Here is a 20,464-nt window from a genome sequence, read left to right as displayed (position 1 = left end):
TCATTTTACGCATCATCAATCAGAAGTGTTTAAGCCTCAAGGAAGTAATGGTAGTAACTGTACAAATTGATTTTCAGTAACTGTTAATGATAGTAGTGAGAGTTTAAGTTGTTTGACATCAACAAGTCAGTAAAATCATTTCTCAGATTTTGATGTACTTTTGCAGCTGAAACTTAGCTTTGCTGATTACGTAATTGTGAATTACATCAGAATGATTACTGAACATGGCTCTAATCTTTATGATGTTTTCCCATTTAAACGACAGTATTTGGTAAGTAGTACTTGTAAATGTCTTTTGCGCAAAACTAACGACAGTAAGCTTCCATGCTTTGCTATTTAGCTGAGAAGTATTTGACCATTGTGACATACCCGTTTGATGATCTGCTACCGTAATATTTAAATTATTCGTGTTATTTTCGCTTGATAACAAACCAAGTATCCTTATGTAAGTTTATCAGTAATACACTACTGGTCATTAAAATTGCTACACCACGAAGATGACGTGCTACAGGCGCGAAATTTAACCGACAGGAAGACGATGCTGTGATATACAAATGATTAGCTTTTCGGAGCATTCACAGAAGGTTGGCGCCGGTGGCGACACCTACAACGTGCTGACATGAGGAAAGTTTCCAACCAATTTTTCATACACAAACAGCAGGTGACGGGCGTTGCCTGGTGAAACGTTGTTGTGATGCCTCGTGTAAGAAGAAGAAATGGGTACCATCACGTTTCCGATTTTGATAAAGGTCGGATTGTAATCACGATTGCGGTTTATCGTATCGCGTTGGTCTAGACCCAATGACTGTTAGCAGAATATGAAATCGGTGGGTTCAGAAGGGTAATACGGAACGCCGTTCTGGATTCCAACGGCCTCGTATCACTATCAGTCGAGATGACAGGCATCTTATCCGCATGGCTGTACCGGATCGTGCAGCCACGTCTCGATCCCTGAGTCAACAGATGGGGACGTTTGCAAAACAAAAACCATCTGTACGAACAGTTCGACGACGTTTGCAGCAGCATGGACTATCAGCTCGGAGACCATGGCTGCGGTTACCCTAGACGCTGCATCACAGACAGGAGCGCCTGCGATGGTGTACTCAACGACGAACCTGGGTGCACGAATGGCAAAATGTCATGATTTAGAATGAATCCAGGTTCTGTTTACAGCATCATGATGGTCGCATCCGTGTTTGGCGACATCGCGGTGAACGCACATCGGAAGTGTGTATTCGTCATCTCCATATTGGCGTATCACCCGGCGTGATGGTACGGGGTGCCATTGGTTACACGTCTCGGTCACCTCTTGTTCGCATTGACGACACGTTGAACAGTGGACGTTACATTTCAGATGTGTTACGACCCGTGGCTCTACCCTCCATTCGATCCCTGCAAAACCCTACATTCCATCAGGATAACGCACGACCGCATGTTGCAGGTCCTGTACGGGCCTTTCTGGATACAGAAAATGTTTCACTGCTGCCCTGGCCAGCACATTCTCCAGACGTCTCACGAATTGAAAACGTCTGGTCAATGGTGGCCGAGCAACTGACTCGTCGCAATACGCCAGTCACGACTCTTGATGAACTGTGGTATCGTGTTGAAGCTGTATGGGCAGCTGTACCTGTACACGCCATCCAAGCTGTGTTTGACTCAATGCCCAGGCGTATCAAGGCCGTTATTACGGCCAGAGGCGGTCGTTCTGGGTACTGATTTTTCAGGATCTATTCATCGAAATGGCGTGAAAATGTAATCACATGTCAGTTCTAGTATCATATATCTGTCCAATGAATCATCTGCATTTCTTCTTGGTGTAGCAATTTTAATGGCCAGTAGTGTGCATATCAATAATTACAGTAATAGTAATTTTATTTACGTAGTGAGCTGGCGACCGTTTTCTTTATACACTAAATGAATTCATGACATTTTTCCAAATTTTGCTAACTGCTTGATTCCATTTCATTCTTTGTTTTCATTTGACTTTAATCGAAACTCATTTTCTTATCGTTATTGTTAAATGCACTGAGCATTGGCGGTTCGCTTATGGCAGCACTTACGTTTCACGGCTTTAATTTGTTCTTCAGAGTAGATGCGTTGCCCGCACAACAGCGTATACGGTCCATTTAAATCTTAATTAACCGAAATAGCTGTTATAACCTACAGTTCACTCTTATGTTCAGGTGTAGGCCGTGTCTAGTAGGAGGGGCGTTCAACAAGTAATGCAACACACTTTTTTTCTGAAAGCAGGTTGGTGTTATTGAGGATTACAAACATCATATTATTCCCCCCTCTTTTGACTATAAAAGCCTATTTTTCAACATAATCTCCGTTCAAAGCGACGGCCTAATGCCACGTAACTGGGAGGACAAGTGTGCTCGAATGGAACCACTCTATTCTTCGACGTCGGAGCCAACACCTTGCTGCATCAATAACCTCCCCTGGAATGTGCGAGATCCGGGCTTTTGGGTGGATGGGGGAGAGCAGTCCAATGATGTTTTGTGAGCTCCTCTCGGGTGCGCAGAATTGTGAAGCCTTACGTTGTCTTGGAGAAGGAGACGTTCGTTTGCATTTTTATGGTGACAAACCCGCTGAAGTCTTTCCTTTAAGTTCCTTCCGAGCTATTCGTTGCACCATGAGGGAGGATATCGAACTGAATAATCTCCTCAGAGTCCCAGAAGACCGTCGCCATTACTTTACCGGCTGAGGGTGCGACTTAAAACTTTCTTCGGAGGGAAAGTGGAGTGGCGCCACTTCATGGATTGCCGTTTTGTTTCCGGTTAAAAGTGATGAACCCATCTTTTATCCCCTGTGATGATGTTCGACAAAAAATTCTGACGATCGGCCTCGTCACGGATAAGCAGTTCTGCGCAGGTGGTCCTTCATTGCTCTCCATGGTCTTCTGTTAAGTGGAGAGGAACCCAGCGGGCCCACACCTTCGAGTACTCCAACCGGCGGACTAGTATGTCAACACCACCAACAGAGACGTCCAGTTGTGCACCTAAGTATTTGATTTTAACTACAGGGGCTCAAGCGGGAAGATTTCACGATGTCCCACAACATATTCCACATTTTTACAACCGAAATTGTCCTAGAAAAGAAATGTCTTGGATTACGTATTGAACGTCCCTCGTATATCCTCATTTCCCTATTGCAGCGTAAGGTAGTGCTCTCATATGAGATTTCATTTCAATCTGTAGCAGCCAGTGAAACTCGCTGTTCACATGGCTCTAGTAGTGTCAATCCAGCAGCATTCGTGTTTCATCCAGGTCACCCCTAACTCTATAATTAATGTCCTTAGCCAGACTGTTCCCCACTCCACATGCTACAGTAACCTGGTCTTTTATGTCAAAAGAGGTTGATCATGTCCATCCTATGGTAGAATGTTTATTTCCCTCGATGGTGATTCTGTGTTCAAAACGACAGGAGGCCAGTTCACACAGCCTGTGACATCCAAAATTGGTTTTGTAAGCACAAGGATGAATCGTCGCATTTGCCCTTGCCACCACAGTCATCGGATCTCATTATCATTGAGCCTTCATGGTTTGCTTTGGAGAGAAGGGCGAGTGATCGCTATCCACCTCCATCATCAGTATCTGAATTTGCCACTATTTTTCAGGAAGAATAGTATAAGATTTGCTTGAAAACGAAACGGGACATATTTACCAATTATGAGACGACTGGAAGCTGGTTTGAATCCTAACACGTTTTATACACCGTATTAGTCATGGTAATCTGATGTTTTTTTCGGTGTTTCTACATTTTTGTGCAACCCCTGTAAAAAGTTGACTAGCAAAGGGGGTATTTCATGGCAAAGATACCTTATTATTATTAGACATAGGTCTTAATTTGGAGATGAAATTTGCGAGGATGTACGTCTCGAGCACTTCATTGTATGAAAGTGAAATCAAGTACGCTGAGAAAACCAGAAAAGAAGAGAATCAGGTCTTTTGAGGTGAGGTACTACAACTAAATGTTTAAAATTAAGCGGACTGATAAGAAACAAGGCGTTCCGTGGAATCAGGGGGAACTTGTGGACAAAGACTGACAACAAGAAACGACAGGATGACAGGACATGGGTTAAGACATCAGGGAATACACTATCTTATTAAATGTATCTGGACACTCATTTCTAAGGCAGAGTTGACCATCAGATGTAAAGAGAGGCAGACTCGCCAGTATAAAGGTGGAGGGGAGTATTGCATTGCCAGTGTTGTCTGTAGAACAGTAGTAACAGCAGAATGGGTCGCTCAGGAGAGCACAGTGATTTCCAGCGTTGATTGATCATAGGATGCCACCAGAGTAACAGATCCATTAGAGAAATTGCAATTCTTCTACAGGTGCCGATGTCGACTTCTAGGAAGTGTAAATGCGAGGAAACAGTACAGCTAAACCAGCACTGGGCAGGCATCATGTACTGAAGGACAGGCATCGTCGACCTTTGGGAAGGGTGGTTGTACAAAATCGGATTAAATAAGTGGAAGGTTCGTGAGACATAAAGTGCTACCAGCAATCCAATTAGCACAATGACTGTGGGTCGGAAATTAAAAAGAAAGGGTCGCCTGGCCCTTAATAAGCCACACATTTGTGTAGTCAATACTAAGCGATGTTTGAAGTGCTGTGAAGAGCGAAGTCTCTGGAAAGTGAATGAATGGAAACAAGTGGATCACGCAATACCATGTGACAGCTTGATGGAAGAGCTAGGGTTGGAGTATGCCAGGAGAATGTTACCTGCTATCGTTCTTAGTGTCGACAATGCCATATAGTATATTACTCTGTGCAGGTGTCCCTCGTGGTAACTGTGTGATCCTTTATCACGTTAAGAAAATGCCAAATGCGGAACGATATAAGCACATTTTACGGCATCATGTACTGCATGAAGCAGAGGCAATGCTTGTGAACAACAACATTCCTGAAATGGACTGAACTACTCATAGTTTCGATTTAACCCAAATGGAACACCTTTCAGATGAATTTATAACGTCGACTACGCTTCAGATCCCAGCACCCCACATCCCTGTCTTATCTGGTTTCGGCTCTTGAGGAGAATGGACTGATATTCGTCGATAGACGATCAGTCACCTCATTGTAGGTCTCACCAACAGATTACAAGCCGTAATAAAGAGGAGGGGTGGATACGCCTTATATTAATGTCCACTTATAGGTGATGGGATACTTGAGTGTGTGTGTGTGTGTGTGAGCGCGCGCGTGCGTGCGTGCGTGCGTGTGTGTGTGTGTGTGTGTGTGTGTGTGTGTGTGTTCGCGTGCGCACTTGTATGCTCTCGCGTCCTTGGAGGGAACGTTGATAGCTCGAAACACTGTGGGACACACGACGCGTCGTCAGGAAATACCCGCCGAAGGTATATGTTTTATTTGAATACGTTGACTGAGTTAATTTGTGGTGAACTTCTAAATAGGTCACACACAAGAGGATAGCACACAGTCCGGCACCACATGGGTGCCTCATTGTTAATCGACAGCAATCAACTGAAAGGCAATGTACATGTGTTATGGCATTGTTGGCTGGGATATGCCGCGCTGCGGGTGCGGCCGTCTGTCGTAATGACGTTCTTGCAGCACACACACTTTCCCTGCGGATTCATGAGAGTTGTGTCAAATGTGCAACTGCAGAGTTTAGGTGACTGTAATGGATAAGTGCATCGTGCAATGCTATGTTTGTGTTGTATAATGACGATGATGGTGATGAAAGAAGGGATAGGGTGTAATCCGCTGCTGGTACACAGCTTACTCTTCTCAAACAGCAACATCCTAAATTCATCATCCATACTGATGTATGAGATTTGTAACTCTTACAGTTCACATTATTTGTTGCGATTATGCTGTGACAAATTTCGTAAGCATACTGAAATACTCTCGGTATTTGTCTAATCTTCATTTATACTGTCACATGTATGAGGAGCACTCAAAAACTAGACACATGGGAAAAGTTATGTAAACTATATACTATTTAAAAAGTGATTGCATTAGCTGTCAGTACCTTTATCGCAATGCGAGATAAGATGGTCAGTGCCTTCTTCGAAAAACGTTTGTGGCTGCCTGCGGGACCATGACTGTACCCAGGCATGCACTTCTTCATCCTAAACGAATCGACTGTCACGGACGTATTTCTTCAGGGGTCCAAAAATATGGAAATCAGAAGTAGAGAGATCAGGACTGTACGGAGGATAGGTAAGGGTTTCCCAGCGAAACTGCTGCAACTTAGTTGAAACAACCCTGACAACACTTAGGCCCACTCAAATGTTGCCAGTCTGCACTCTACAACCTCAGTTTAGATTCAGTGCCGCAAAGAGATGCAACACCCTCAAGCACAAGGTCATTTTACTGACAACTTATGTGACAGATAGTTCATCATTGTAAGACAAAATGGAACACATATGTCGCAGAAAGTGTGCCCTCATGGAGTAGCAACAAAGGAGTGTTTATCTCTCATGCAAGCGATCATTAGGATTCCGAATGGTATTCTGCTACATATTGTCCCAAGCATCTTACGCCTTTTGTTGCTATTCGGCAATGGTTCTTGCAAGCCTTGGAGAACGAATAATTTCCCTCTTCATCATCTCCCCCACATTTCCAACTGGCGAGAGATCTTGCGTCGCAGCAGCCGCACGTGGACGTGCGCTATCCTGCTGAAAAATTACATCACCTTCTTTTCGAAGAAATGGCAATAACAAGGGGATAACGGTACTTGCGGTACTAGCGCGCACTGGTTACTCTACTCTCAGAAATACCATATGTGACAGCATGTAGTAACTGATGGCACACAACATAATGAAACCTGGGATGGGATCTTTGTCTCGTGGTTGAATGCACTCTCGAATAGGCAGCTCACCAGGGCCACGCCACACACGTGTACCTCATTGGTCCCTGACGACACAGCAGGTGCACATGTTCCCTGATTTCATCCCTGGATGATATGATGTTCAGTGGACCACCACTGTCGGCATAGTGCGACGTTCTCGACGTGCGTCTGTACCACGTGGTCGTCCAGAACCTAGTCTACATGTGTTGGAATTTTCCAAAACCACTGCACGACTCACCACCGATACGTAGTCCCCAACATGGGCACCAATCCGTCGATATGTCCATCCAGCTGTCCAGAGGCACACAGTGCGACCTTGTTCAAATGACTGAAGCTGTTCAGTACGAGAATGTAGTCGTCTGTGGGACTACATCCTAGAATGAATGTTGCACACACACAAACTCAGCACAGCTATTACCAGCAGAGTCAAAACAGAGGGTGCACAGTTAGGCCTCCAGAACGCCATCTGATCGTTGATAGCCTGCACTTATTATACCTTAGTGTCGCTGAACACAGTCTTTGAGGGTGTTACATTTTATATGGCTGTGTAGGTAGCGATACTTGTCGGTAAATACGTGTGCTGCATTAATACGCACCAACAGCTACTAACCACACACCTTTGAAATTCTGTGGCGATCATGTTAGTTTGGATTCCCAATATATCAATCCTTTTAAGTGAAAAATATTCTCAGAGAAAATCTGTAGTTTCATCACGTGATATCACCAAACTTAATGCGCTCTTATGTCCATTACTTCGTTCTCTAGCTGAAGCTGACCACTTTATTTGCGATTTTTAAATGTATTCATGTCGTCTACCTGATAAGCCTATTGCAGCTATAGAATGCGACAATCACTGAAATGCTGACGAAACTGTTGTAGAACCTGTGTGTTTAAAATACAAGCCAGTCAGTCTGTTTAATTCTACGCTACTTGCCATTAAAATTGCTACACCATAAAGATGACGTGCTACAGACGCGAAATTTAACCAACAGGAAGAAGATGGTGTGATATGCAAATGATCAGCTTTTCAGAGCATTCACTCAAGGTTGGCGCCGGTGGCGACACCTGCAACGTGCTGACGTGAGGAAAGTTTCCAACCGATTTCTCATACACAAACAGCAGTTGACCCGCGTTGCCTGGTGAAACGTTGTTGTGATGCCTCGTGTAAGGAGGAGAAATGCGTACCATCACGTTTCCGACTTTGATAAAGGTCGGATTGTAGCCTATCGCGATTGCGGTTATCGAATGACGACACTGCTGCTCGCGTTGGTCGAGATCCAATGACTGTTAGCAGAAAACGGAATTGGTGGGCTCAGGAGGGTAACAAGGAACGCCGTGCTGGATCCCAATGGCCTCGTATGTCGAGATGAGAGGCATCTTATCCGCATTGCTGTAACGGATCGTGCAGCCACGTCTCGATCCCTGAGTCAACAGATGGGGACGTTTGCAAGATAACAACCATCTGCACGAACAGTTCGACGACGTTTTCAGCAGCATGGACTATCAGCTCGGAGACCATGGCTGCGGTTACCCTTGACGCTGCATCACAGACGGGAGCGCCTGCGATGGTGTTACTCAACGACGAACCTGGGTGCACGAATGGCAAAATGTCATTTTTTCGGATGAATCCAGGTTCTGTTTACAGCATCATGATGGTCGCATCCGTGTTTGGTGACATCGCGGTGAACGCACATTGGAAGCGTGTATTCGTCATCGCCATACTGGCGTATCACCCGGCGTGATGGTATGGGGTGCCATTGGTTACACGTCTCGGTCACCTCTTGCTCGCATTGACGGCACATTGAACTGTGGTATCGTGTTGAAGCTGTATGGGCAGCTGTACTTGTACACGCCATACAAACTCTGACTCATTGCCCAGGCGTATCAAGGCCGTTATTACGGCCAGAGGTGGTTGTTCTGGGTACTGATTTCTCAAGATCTAGGCACCCAAATTGCGTGAAAATGTAATCACATGCCAGTTCTAATATAATATATTTGTCCAATGAATACTCGTTTATTATCTGCATTTATTCCTGGTGTAGCAATTTTAATGGCCAGTAGTGTAACATCTTGATGTTTGTCTTGGTTCAAGTAACCAGGGGCCTCACCCCTGAGTGGTCGCTGATTGTTATAATTGAGGACGGTTACTCAAAATAACTTGGTTTTGGGGAACGAGTGTTTGTTATTCACGTAAGTGCTAACTATAGGTTGGTGGACGAAGCAGGTGACAAGAACTTACAAATACGGGGAAGTCCAGTTCTGCAAGTCCATAGTTCCCCATTCATGTACTACAGAGGTGACGGACTGCTGGTAAGCCAGAGACGTACCGGGAAGGAGTCCGGGCTGCGTCCAGTATTGAGAGCATAGACCTTGCGGAAGACGGCGAGCGCCTCCCCGTTGCGGCCCTTGGACATGAGGAACTTGGGCGTCTCGGGGAAGAAGGACATGAGGCTGCCGGCTAGCAGAGCGGGCAGCGAGCACGCCATGATGAACACGTTCCACGGCTTGAGCACCAGGCCGCCACCCACCTCCACCGCCCACTGCTGCGTCAGCAGCCCCAGCGCGAAGGCTGCGAAAACACACTTTCATTTCACACATTTGATAAAAATGCAGGGGAAATAGGGGCTAACGTCTCATCAATCACTATGTCAATACAGACGGTAAACAACAAGGAAAATTGGACCTTGTCCTCTAAACGGGAACCAACTATCATTAGCCTTAATCGACTTAAGAAAACGTCTTTAAGGAGAGGAACACGAAGATGTAGGACGTTCAGGAATTATGCTGTGCTTGAAGGTGCTGTCGGAGTGCTGCAAGGCCCATTGAGGTTCCTGGAGACATATAGGAAAAGATGACATTACTCAACATCTTGGTGAATTACTCACACCATAGGGAATTAAATGAATCGTAGAAGGCCACATGATAGAAGATATTTCCACGATTGGTCTAGTAAGGACGGGACACGAGAGGCAATACTGAGCATATGACTTACCTTACAAGGGGACCGCGCCTACTTGCCATCGCCGATTTCTTCCAAATTTATGGTATATGCAGGTCTTGGCAAGAAATGAAAGTGACAGAAATGGGAGTTCAGAAAAATCTAGCATTTCTGGGGACACAAGAGCCATTCTTGATAACTTACTAACCAGGCAGCGGTTGATTGAGCGGGAAGAGTAAGTGAGGGTCTTGTGAGTGTCGTTCAGTAGAGTCTTCTTGTAGAAACTTTTTTTATTTTTCAATTTTTACGTTGCTTACATAGCACATAAACTGTAATAATGCTCACTGTATTGTATTTATTAATGTTTGTATTTTCATAAGATGCACGAAAATGCAAGGTAAAGTAAATTTTAGGATTGCGTCCACAAGCTCTACAAATAACTTTCCTTGAAGGGACTTAAATTAAAGCGTATAAAGCTTTGCACTCCTTCGAGTAGTTCTCTTCAGCTAATGCCACAGCGCGACGTCTACTTTCATCCTCAGCAAAAGAATTTGATCAAGAAGCTGCAGAAACTGATCTTAGTCCGCAGCTCGTAGACTCTTTTTACAAGGCTATAGGACATGCCATAACAGGTACGTTTTAGCTGCATTTTTAAATAAGTGTTGAGAGGCACCCACATGCCTTGCTCATACTGTGGCATCAAGCAGTCAGGCCTGCAAGATGAGTGGTCTGCCAAGCGTTGCTGCCTCTGGATCACTGGGTCCTGGGTTCGATTCCCGGCCGGGTTGGGGACTTTCTCTGCCCGCGAACTGGATGTTTGTGTTGTCCTCATCCCTTCATCATCATCATCATTCGTGACAGTAGCTAGATTCGACTGTGCAAAGAAAAACTGGGCTGTGTAAAAATTGGGACTTTGCACGGGCGCTGATGACTGCGCAGTTGAGCGCCCCACAAATCAATCATCATCATCATCATCAACAAAAACTGATCTTAACTCATCTAGGGAGAAAAAGAAGTCATCCCGAGAAGACTACATCGAAATACATTTCTCTGTACGTCACTAGCTATCCTCGCCAATATATGGGGAATGATTCGTTAGCGGTGGTTTACTGCCAAGTTACATGATGAGAGAGAACTTTTTGGATTACAAATAAAATTTGTTTTTTGTAGAAACTTTAAAACAGTCATGTGATTATAAAAATGCGGCGTTTATAACCTGAGAAAGATGCCGAGAAAATTACTGCATCCTCTGTTTTTTTTACTTATATCATCCCAAGACATGTAACTTTTCAATCGTAAAATAATAAATATATCTGATTTTACATGCATTTTACAATGTTTCCTAGATGTAAAACTGCAATCCCCAATTTTCCTTTCATTTTAGTTTTTATGCCTTTTACAAGTATATTAATAAATACAGTATATTCAGCATTATTTCAGTTTATTTGCAGTGCAAGTAACGTAAAAGTTGAAAATAAAAAATGATTTTCGACCTACGGTCTCGACCACGCTACCCTGAGATTATCGTCCTGAAATCTTTTCTCTGAGCCAACCGCTCCCTGGCAACTAGACTAATGTAAATGGCTGATGTCTCACCCGAACCGCGCCAAAAATGCTATTTACTCTGAACGCTTTAGCATCTGAAGCTCCAAATTCTGTCACTTTCCTTTACGGCCAATTCCCACATGTACCAAAAATTTTCATGAAATTATATAGGGTATGGGCGGTCCCCTTGTTAGAAGATTAAGTAAAATTGAGTAAATCTACATTTATTGTATTTATAGGTTTATAAGGGCATTTTACTGTGCTGACTGGAATGAACTGTTTGAAATTCTATCAGGGATAAAATACAGGGTGCGAAAGGTTATCTACAACTTGTACAGAAACAAAACTGCAGTTAAAACAATGGAAGAACACTAAAGAGAGGCCGTAGTTGAGAGGAGAGTAAGGCATCATTGTAGCCCATCCCCCTTATTATTCAACCTGCAAGTCAAGGTAGAAGTAAAGGAATGCGAGGGGAATTTTGGGAAGGGAATTAAAGTTCAAAAGTATATAACCTTCTAATAAAACTTATAATTCTTTACGTAGTACGAAAGACACTACCAGTTGCATTTACAGATTTTATCTTACTTTCAATCAGTTTCTGTGCTACATTACACCAACTTCAGCCATCTCTATGATGCTAGATGATCATGTGTATACCATAGTAGTAGTAGTAGTTATAGCTTTATTCATTTGTAGACTCTTTTTACAAGGCTATAGGACATGCCATAACAGGTACTTTTTAGCTGCATTTTTAAATAAGTGTTGAGAGGCACCCACATGCCTTGCTCATACTGTGGCATCAAGCAGTCAGGCCTGCAAGATGAGTGGTCTGCCAAGCGAGTGGATTCATTCTTATTTATCGAGTAACATGAACTCTAGTACTCACACTTAAATACAAGTTATCCTCCTATATGATTAATACGCAACGGAAACACGCATCTGACTATCTGTGATTTACAGAACTCTGACTGTTCACAACGCACTGGCAATACCACATTTTCTTTTTGTCTGTCGTTTAACGGCTTTTATCAACACGTGGCCGCCGCACTGAATATGAATGGCGCACACATTATAAATTCGGGACATTATTACAACATATAATTCGAAGGAAAAGTCCACCAATCTTTTTCTTTTCACTATCTTATTTATTTCGATAAATTCTATAACCTAAGCACACAAATTCTATAACCTACAACAATAACACATGAGAAATTCCGCCCAGTGGGCATGGCTTTACAATGGTGAATCTCTATATTATGGTCTCGTAATTACTTTTAACGCTACAGTGCACTTTCTGGATAGGATGGTGGATCTTTTATTATACCTCACGCTTCGACTCTCACAATCATCATCACTAAACTTTCCTCCCGACCGAGCGGTACCGAAGGAACAAGCATAACCCACTAATCTTTTGAAACTACCTCGCTACTCTCCCATGCAATCCACACATACCCAAATTACATGACATACACCACACTACAATAGGAAATACTACACAGAGAATGGTCACAACATTATCACTTTCAGCTTTCCCACTTCAATCAATATTTATCCCAGTTTCACACGACACTGCCCCACTTCGTAATTCTACTTTCCTACTATGAACTCTGGAGATATACGCACGTCTTCCTGTGCAATGCAAGCCAAGTGGCGTTGCTGGATAGACGGCCGACTCACCTTGATTCTCTCTCAGAGTTTAAATCTAGCGTCACACGGAATCATATCACGCAAAGTAACATTAAGAACATATTCATCACACACGCGAGTCCTCAACTGATACCATGGACGAGTACTTCTCTTTATCTTTTGTCTCATACACAGTTTGAGACTCACACAGTACTCACCATGTGGAAGTACTCGTCTCTAATTTCAAGTCCTGCACACGCCATTTCTTAAATATTTCAACTTATGGTACACACGCTATTTCTTAAATATTTCAACTTATTGTACACACGCTAGTAATTCAGCTTAACTTAAGCACACGGAAGTATTTCAACTTATTGCTACACGTGGTTTCATTGTGACCGTTGGTCGCTTCCGAAGATTACTACAATCCCATTAATATTACCTGCCTGACATTTAATTCTCCCCACAAAAGTTCCTGAAATAGAGAAATTAATATTTCAAACTACTCTTAAATATTCCACATGCATACCATGTCTCCACTCTTTCGTCATTACGGAGCACAACTAAAACAGGTCTTAACAGCACAAGATCCAGCGGCAGAGTGCTGAAACATGGCCGTTCTCTAGGTCCTCTCCCATCTCTGTCGAGGTGGGGGAAGCACCTTACTATCGTATTGGTCAGCCACATTTCAGGCGCTCAAAGCTCTGGTAAATTTCATCTCTTTGGTCCCACCAAAGGTGGCCAAAGGATCGACTCAAAGATGATCATATATTCACATTCACTATCTGCGGTTAGCAGACGACCATACATTCATTCATTTCACAGATCTCACCAAACTGGATGTAGGGATTTACTTTGTGGGAGTGCACATGTGATCAATTAAATAAATAAATTGTCATTCTTTCCCACACTGGTATCCGGCTTCGCTGTATTAATTGAAATTGAGTTATTTTACAAAAAAATATGTTGTTCTGACAAAAATAATGAAGTATGTTGTACCTATTTTCAATGTCGGGCGGTACTGTACCCTTTCAGTGTATTTTTGCAATTTCTTTAATATATTTTGGTAATTTATTGTACAGTTTTATTACTTGTTGGAAAACGTTGTTTTGAATTTTATGTTTATTTTTCTTGGTAAGTGTAAGTTGAGTCTAGCTCTTATTCCATAATAATGGACAGTACTCTTTGTGCAGCAATTAACCGTGTTATTTTCGATGTGTACAACTGGGCGGCACATGTATTTACACAGAGCAGTTAAAACCCCAACTATTTTTGGTTAGTATTCTTATCTCTCTTTTCTGGACTTTGAAAATTGTGCTCACATTTTGTGCATTTGTTACTCAAAAAAGAATGCCATAGCTACGAACTGAGTGTACATATCAATGTATGCATGTTACATACTGATGATAGGATTCCAAGGGTATAACATGCTGATGACAATGTGAGCAATCATCGTTATACATCTCACAAAGCGTATAAGAAACTCATTTGTGCTGTGCTGTGCTGCTGTGCTATGAACGGCGGCAGCATTTAAGCAAGACTCGATAGTAGACAAAGAACTATAAATAATGCTAAAAGTGACATCCGCGGTACATAATGATATATTAAGAGCTTTCGTCCTATAGTCCATGGTAAGATGAATGTACGGACATTATAATTCTGTCAGAACCACCAGAGGAGATGGAAGAGCATTTCAACGGAATGTATAGCGCGTTATATAGGGGACATAATATGAACATCATCAAAAGAGCAGAAAGAGGAATATAGTGTCGAATTAAAACAGGCGATGGTGATGGAATTAAATTAGAAAATGAGGCAGTTAAAGTAACAACTGAGTTTTTCTTTTTTGTCGGCAAAATGACTCGATGGTCGAGATAGAGAAAATAAAAAATGTGGTCATTAAACAATATGAACAAGTGAGGAGTAGGAGCTTTTTAAATGTAGTTCTCCAGACGAATGCTAGAGGTAAGGCTAAGATAGGTATGTATGTATTTATTCAACCAACGACCTAGAATCGACGGAGAGGCTTCGTCCCGCCCTAGCCCTCAGCGGTTCACAACCCCACAACAGGCCACAACAGTCCCCCCATCCTGCCGCCTCCCCATTAAAAAAACAAAAACAAAAAAAAAGGTTCAAATGGCTCTAGGCACTATGGGACTCAACATCTGAGGTCATCATTCCCCTAGATTTAGAACTACGGGCGGATTAGTGCCGGGGGGGGGGGGGGGGGGCCGTCACGCGCGTTAGACAGATAGTTCCGACAACTAATGAAGAGGTATAAATTTAAAAGAGGAGAAAAGAAACTTATGGCATAAATTGACAAAATTAAGGGGTAGCGTCTTTGATTCATAATCAAAACGTCTTCGGTCCCGGGTTCGAACCCCGCCACTGCCCAAATTTTGATAAATAATCAGCATTGGCGGCCGAAGACTTCCGGCATAAGAAGTCACCCTCATTCTGCCAACGGCCTTGTCAAAGAGGGCGGAGGAGCGGATAGAGGTTCAGGGCACTCTCTTGTCCTAGGGGTGGGAAATTGCCCCTAAAGGCGGAAGAATCAGCAATGATCAACGACATGAGGATGCAGAAGGCAATGGAAACCACTGCATTAAAGACACGTAACGTGTATCCACAGAACATGTGGCCTGTAATTGAAGAAGTGTCATGATGATCTCTCCATTGGCAAAAAATTCCGGCATAGTCCCCCATTCGGATCTCCGGGAAGGGACTGCCAAGGGGGAGGTTACCATGAGAAAAAGATTGAATAATCAACGAAAGGATAACGTTCTACGAGTCGGGGCGTGGAATGTCAGAAGCTTGAACGTGGTAGGGAATCTAGAAAATCTGAAAAGGGAAATGCAGAAGCTCAATCTAGATATAGTAGGGGTCAGTGAAGTGAAGTGGAAGGAAGACAAGGATTTCTGGTCAGATGAGTATCGGGTAATATCAACAGCAGCAGAAAATTGTATGAATAGGAAGATAGGGCAGAGGGTGTGTTACTGTGAACAGTTCAGTGACCGAGTTGTTCTAATCAGAATCGACAGCAGACCAACACCGACAACGATAGTTCAGGTATACATGCCGACGTCGCCAACTGAAGATCAACAGATAGACAAAGTGTATGAGGATATTGAAAGGGTAATGCAGTATGTAAAGGGGGACGAAAATCAAATAGTCATGGGCGACTGGAATGCAGTTGTAGGGGAAGGAGTAGAAGAAAAGGTTACAGGAGAATATGGGCTTGGGACAAGGAATGAAAGAGGAGAAAGACTAATTGAGTTCTGTAACAACTTTCAGCTAGTAATAGCGAATACCCTGTTCAAGAATCACAAGAGGAGTAGGTATACTTGGAAAAGGCCGGAAGATACGGGAAAACTTCAATTAGATTACATCATGGTCAGACAGAGATTCCGAAATCAGATACTGGATTGTAAGGCGTATCCAGGAGCAGATATAGACTCAGATCACAATGTAGTAGTGATGAAGAGTAGGCTGAAGTTCAAGACATTAGTCAGGAAGAATCAATACGCAAAGAAGTGGGATACGGAAGTACTAAGGAATGATGAGATACGTTTGAAGTTCTCTAGCGCTATAGATACAGCAATAAGGAATAGCGCAGTAGGCAGTACAGTTGAAGAGGAATGGACATCTCTAAAAAGGGCCATCACAGAAGTTGGGAAGGAAAACATAGGTACAAAGAAGGTAGCTGCGAAGAAACCATGGGTAACAGAAGAAATATGGCTAAAAATGGCTCTTAGCACTATGGAACTCAACTGCTACGGTCATTAGTCCCCTAGAACTTAGAACTAGTTAAACCTAACTAACCTAAGGACATCACAAACATCCATGCCCGAGGCAGGATTCGAACCTGCGACCGTAGCGGTCTTGCGGTTCCAGACTGCAGCGCCTTTAACCGCACGGCCACTTCGGCCGGCACAGAAGAAATACTTCAGTTGATTGATGAAAGGAGGAAGTACAGGAAATCAGGAATACAGAAATACAAGTCGCTGAGGAATGAAGTAAATAGGAAGTGCAGGGAAGGTAAGACGAAATGAGTGCAGGAAAAATGTGAAGACATCGAAAAAGATATGATTGTCGGAAGGACAGACTCAGCGTACAGGAAAGTCAAAACAACCTTTGGTGACATTAAAAGCAACGGTGGAAACATTAAGAGTGCAACGGGAATTCTACTGTTAAATGCAGAGGAGAGAGCAGACAGGTGGAAAGAATGCATTGAAAGCCTCTATGAGGGTGAAGATTTGTCTGATGTGATACAAGAAGAAACAGGAGTCGATTTAGAAGAGATAGGGGATCCAGTATTAGAATCGGAATGTAAAAGAGCTTTGGAGGACTTACGGTCAAATAAGGCAGAAGGGATAGATAACATTCCATCAGAATTTCTAAAATCATTGGGGGAAGTGGCAACAAAACGACTATTCACGTTGGTGTGTAGAATATATGAGTTTGGCGATATACCATCTGACTTTCGTAAAAGCATCATCCACACTGTTCCGAAGACGGCAAGAGCTGACAAGTACGAGAATTATCGCACAATGAGCTTAACAGCTCATGCATCGAAGCTGCTTACAAGAATAATATACAGAAGAATGGAAAAGAAAATTGAGAATGCGCTAGGTGACGATCAGTTTGGCTTTAGGAAAAGTAAAGGGATGAGAGAGGCAATTCTGACGTTACGGCTAATAATGGAAGCAAGGCTAAAGAAAAATCAAGACACTTTCATAGGATTTGTCGACCTGGAAAAAGCGTTCGACAATATAAAATGGTGCAAGCTGTTCGATATTCTGAAAGAAGTAGGTGTAAGCTATAGGGAGAGACGGGTCATATACAATATGTACAACAACCAAGAGGGAATAATAAGAGTGGACGATCAAGAACGAAGTGCTCGTATTAAGAAGGGTGTAAGACAAGGCTGCAGCCTTTCGCCCCTACTCTTCAATCCGTACATCGAGGAAGCAATGATGGAAATAAAAGAAAGGTTCAGGAGTGGAATTAAAATACAAGGTGAAAGGATATCAATGATACGATTCGCTGATGATATTGCTATCCTGAGTGAAAGTGAAGAAGAATTAAATGTTCTGCTGAACGGAATGAACAGTCTAATGAGTACACAGTATGGTTTGAGAGTAAATCGGAGAAAGACGAAGGTAATGAGAAGTAGTAGATATGAGAACAGCGAGAAACTTAACATCAGGATTGATGGTCACGAAGTCAATGAAGTTAAGGAATTATGCTACCTAGGCAGTAAAATAACCAATGACGGACGGAGCAAGGAGGACATCAAAAGCAGACTCGCTATGGCAAAAAAGGCATTTCTGGCCAAGAGAAGTCTACTAATATCAAATACTGGCCTTAATTTGAGGAAGAAATTTCTGAGGATGTACATCTGGAGTACAGCATTGTATGGTAGTGAAACATGGGCTGTGGGAAAACCGGAACAGAAGAGAATCGAAGCATTTGAGATGTGGTGCTATAGACGAATGTTGAAAATTAGGTGGACTGATAAGGTAAGGAATGAGGAGGTTCTACGCAGAATCGGAGAGGAAAGGAATATGTGGAAAACACTGATAAGGAGAAAGGACAGGATGATAGGATATCTGCTAAGACATGAGGGAATGACTTCCATGGTACTAGAGGGAGCTGTAGAGGGTAAAAACTGTAGAGGAAGACAGAGATTGGAATACGTCAAGCAAATAATTGAGGACGTAGGTTGCAAGTGCTGCTCTGAGATGAAGAGGTTAGCACAGGAAAGGAATTCGTGGCGGGCCGCATCAAACCAGTCTGTAGACTGATGATCAAAAAAAAAGGATGAGTGAATGGGAGACATCCTTAGGCATCAAGAAATAATTAAATTCGTGTTGTAAGTTAAAAGCAGATTTAAATCTATGCTGGTCGCAGTGTGTGTGTACTAAGATGAAGAGGCTTTCATGGAACAGACTAGCGCTTCGTATTCGGTCTCAAGCTTCTAAAAACAAATGTGCACTATATAACATCATGATTTTTTAATTTGTTGAATTTACCTCTGCTGTAAATACACTTATAAAAATAAAAGTTTTGATCGTGTCAGAGATGTCAGGTACTTCCTAAAGATTTCAAGAATTGAAGGAGTGTCCACTCACAGGGAATGAGGTAGTTGGCAGTGGAGACTCCGATGCCGGTGAACATGATGCAGCGGGAGCGGTACTTGGTGCTGTGGAACTCCGCCAGGTAGGACATCAGCATGGCGTAGGCCCCGCAACCACTGCGTCAAAAACATAATGTACCTTCGTACTGTCATTAAAAATTAACGAAAATACATTGGAAACGCTAAGAAACAGCCTTTCACATCCTTGGAAGAAGCTGCATTGTTGTGGATGGGTTATAAATCCCATAAAACATTAGCATACAAAATAATCCTTGATAGTGTCAGGAGTAAACATGAGCATATGAGAAAATGCTTATATCCATTGTGATTTGGAGTTGTTCAGAGAAGTATCTCAAACTTCGAGACGCAGTCAGATATGAGGAAGATTCAATAAGTACCCATATAGCGCAAGTAGGTGTCTCAGCCGAATGCCACAGTTTCTTAGACGACGCAAAAAGAATAATGAAACGTATTCACGGTTTCGTATGAATTTCAATTCTACTACCTGGTTGTTACTGCAGAGATGGGAAAAGTGCGATATCGTTCGGCGAGATTCTTTTTGCTTGTGGATGAGAAAACTTGTGACAAGAGAAAACTGACAATGGACACTGCACCGTTAATGATAATAGGTTAGAGATGGTACCATGAACTTAAACGTGGACGGACATCCATTTCTGATGATGACGACTCAGAACTACCAGCATACGAGGTTTCCAAACAAATCTTGCAAAAAGTCGACTATATGATTCTCGCTGACCGTCCAACAAAAGTACGCGCAGTAACTTAGGCCACATGTGTGTCGACGGCAACAGTAAGTAACGTTTTACGATATAAGCTACCAAAGAAAATATTAGGTTGCTGCATAAGATCGTAGTGCTTTTGTTTTGAATGTTGGCATTTCAACTCCTATGGGTTTATTTATCGATTGTCATTTTTTTTATTTGCAGTTTACTGCTGCTATTTGAGTTTATATATTGTCATTTTGTCGTTTAGAGATAGTAAGTGGAGCTGTGGACGCTAAGAAATGCAATGCCAAATGGAGAAATCGCAACATTTCCGACGTATTCTTCTGTTTTAGTCCGACAGAGGGGTGACAGCAGCTGAGGCAGCCAGAAACATTTGCGCTATGGGTGCGTACAATGTCATTGGACAGAGTACCGCAAGAAAATTATTTTCTCGTTTTGAGGAGGATCGTTTTGACATTAGTGACTCTCCACGTTCAGGAAGACCTTCGGGCTTTGACGAAAATCGTTTATGCTTTAATCCACAATGATCCGCACAGTGTACTCGAGAACTGGCAAATATGATGAATTGTAATCATTCCATCATCATGCGTCATTTGCATGCAACGGGGAAGGTTCAAAACTCGCGTGTGTGGATACCGCATGCTCTAAGC

General features: G+C 42.8%; 1 protein-coding gene across 2 annotated transcripts in view; it reads right to left on the bottom strand.

The window, feature by feature from the left end:
* The window catches only part of LOC126480994 (synaptic vesicle glycoprotein 2C-like), a 175,149-nt gene that overhangs the window by 64,741 nt on the left and 89,944 nt on the right, over positions 1–20,464 (bottom strand). For both annotated transcript variants that reach the window (XM_050104438.1, XM_050104439.1), the window contains exons 5-6: positions 19,064–19,185; positions 9,148–9,389 (exon numbers count right to left, since the gene is read on the bottom strand). In XM_050104438.1, coding sequence (XP_049960395.1) covers positions 9,148–9,389; positions 19,064–19,185 — 364 coding nt within the window. The remainder of the gene's footprint in view (positions 1–9,147; positions 9,390–19,063; positions 19,186–20,464) is intronic.

Source organism: Schistocerca serialis, chromosome 5 (genome assembly GCF_023864345.2).
Source record: "Schistocerca serialis cubense isolate TAMUIC-IGC-003099 chromosome 5, iqSchSeri2.2, whole genome shotgun sequence".
Lineage (NCBI taxonomy): Eukaryota > Metazoa > Arthropoda > Insecta > Orthoptera > Acrididae > Schistocerca > Schistocerca serialis.
Note: the sequence above shows the minus strand (reverse complement) of the source record. Positions and strands in the feature narration are given on the sequence as shown.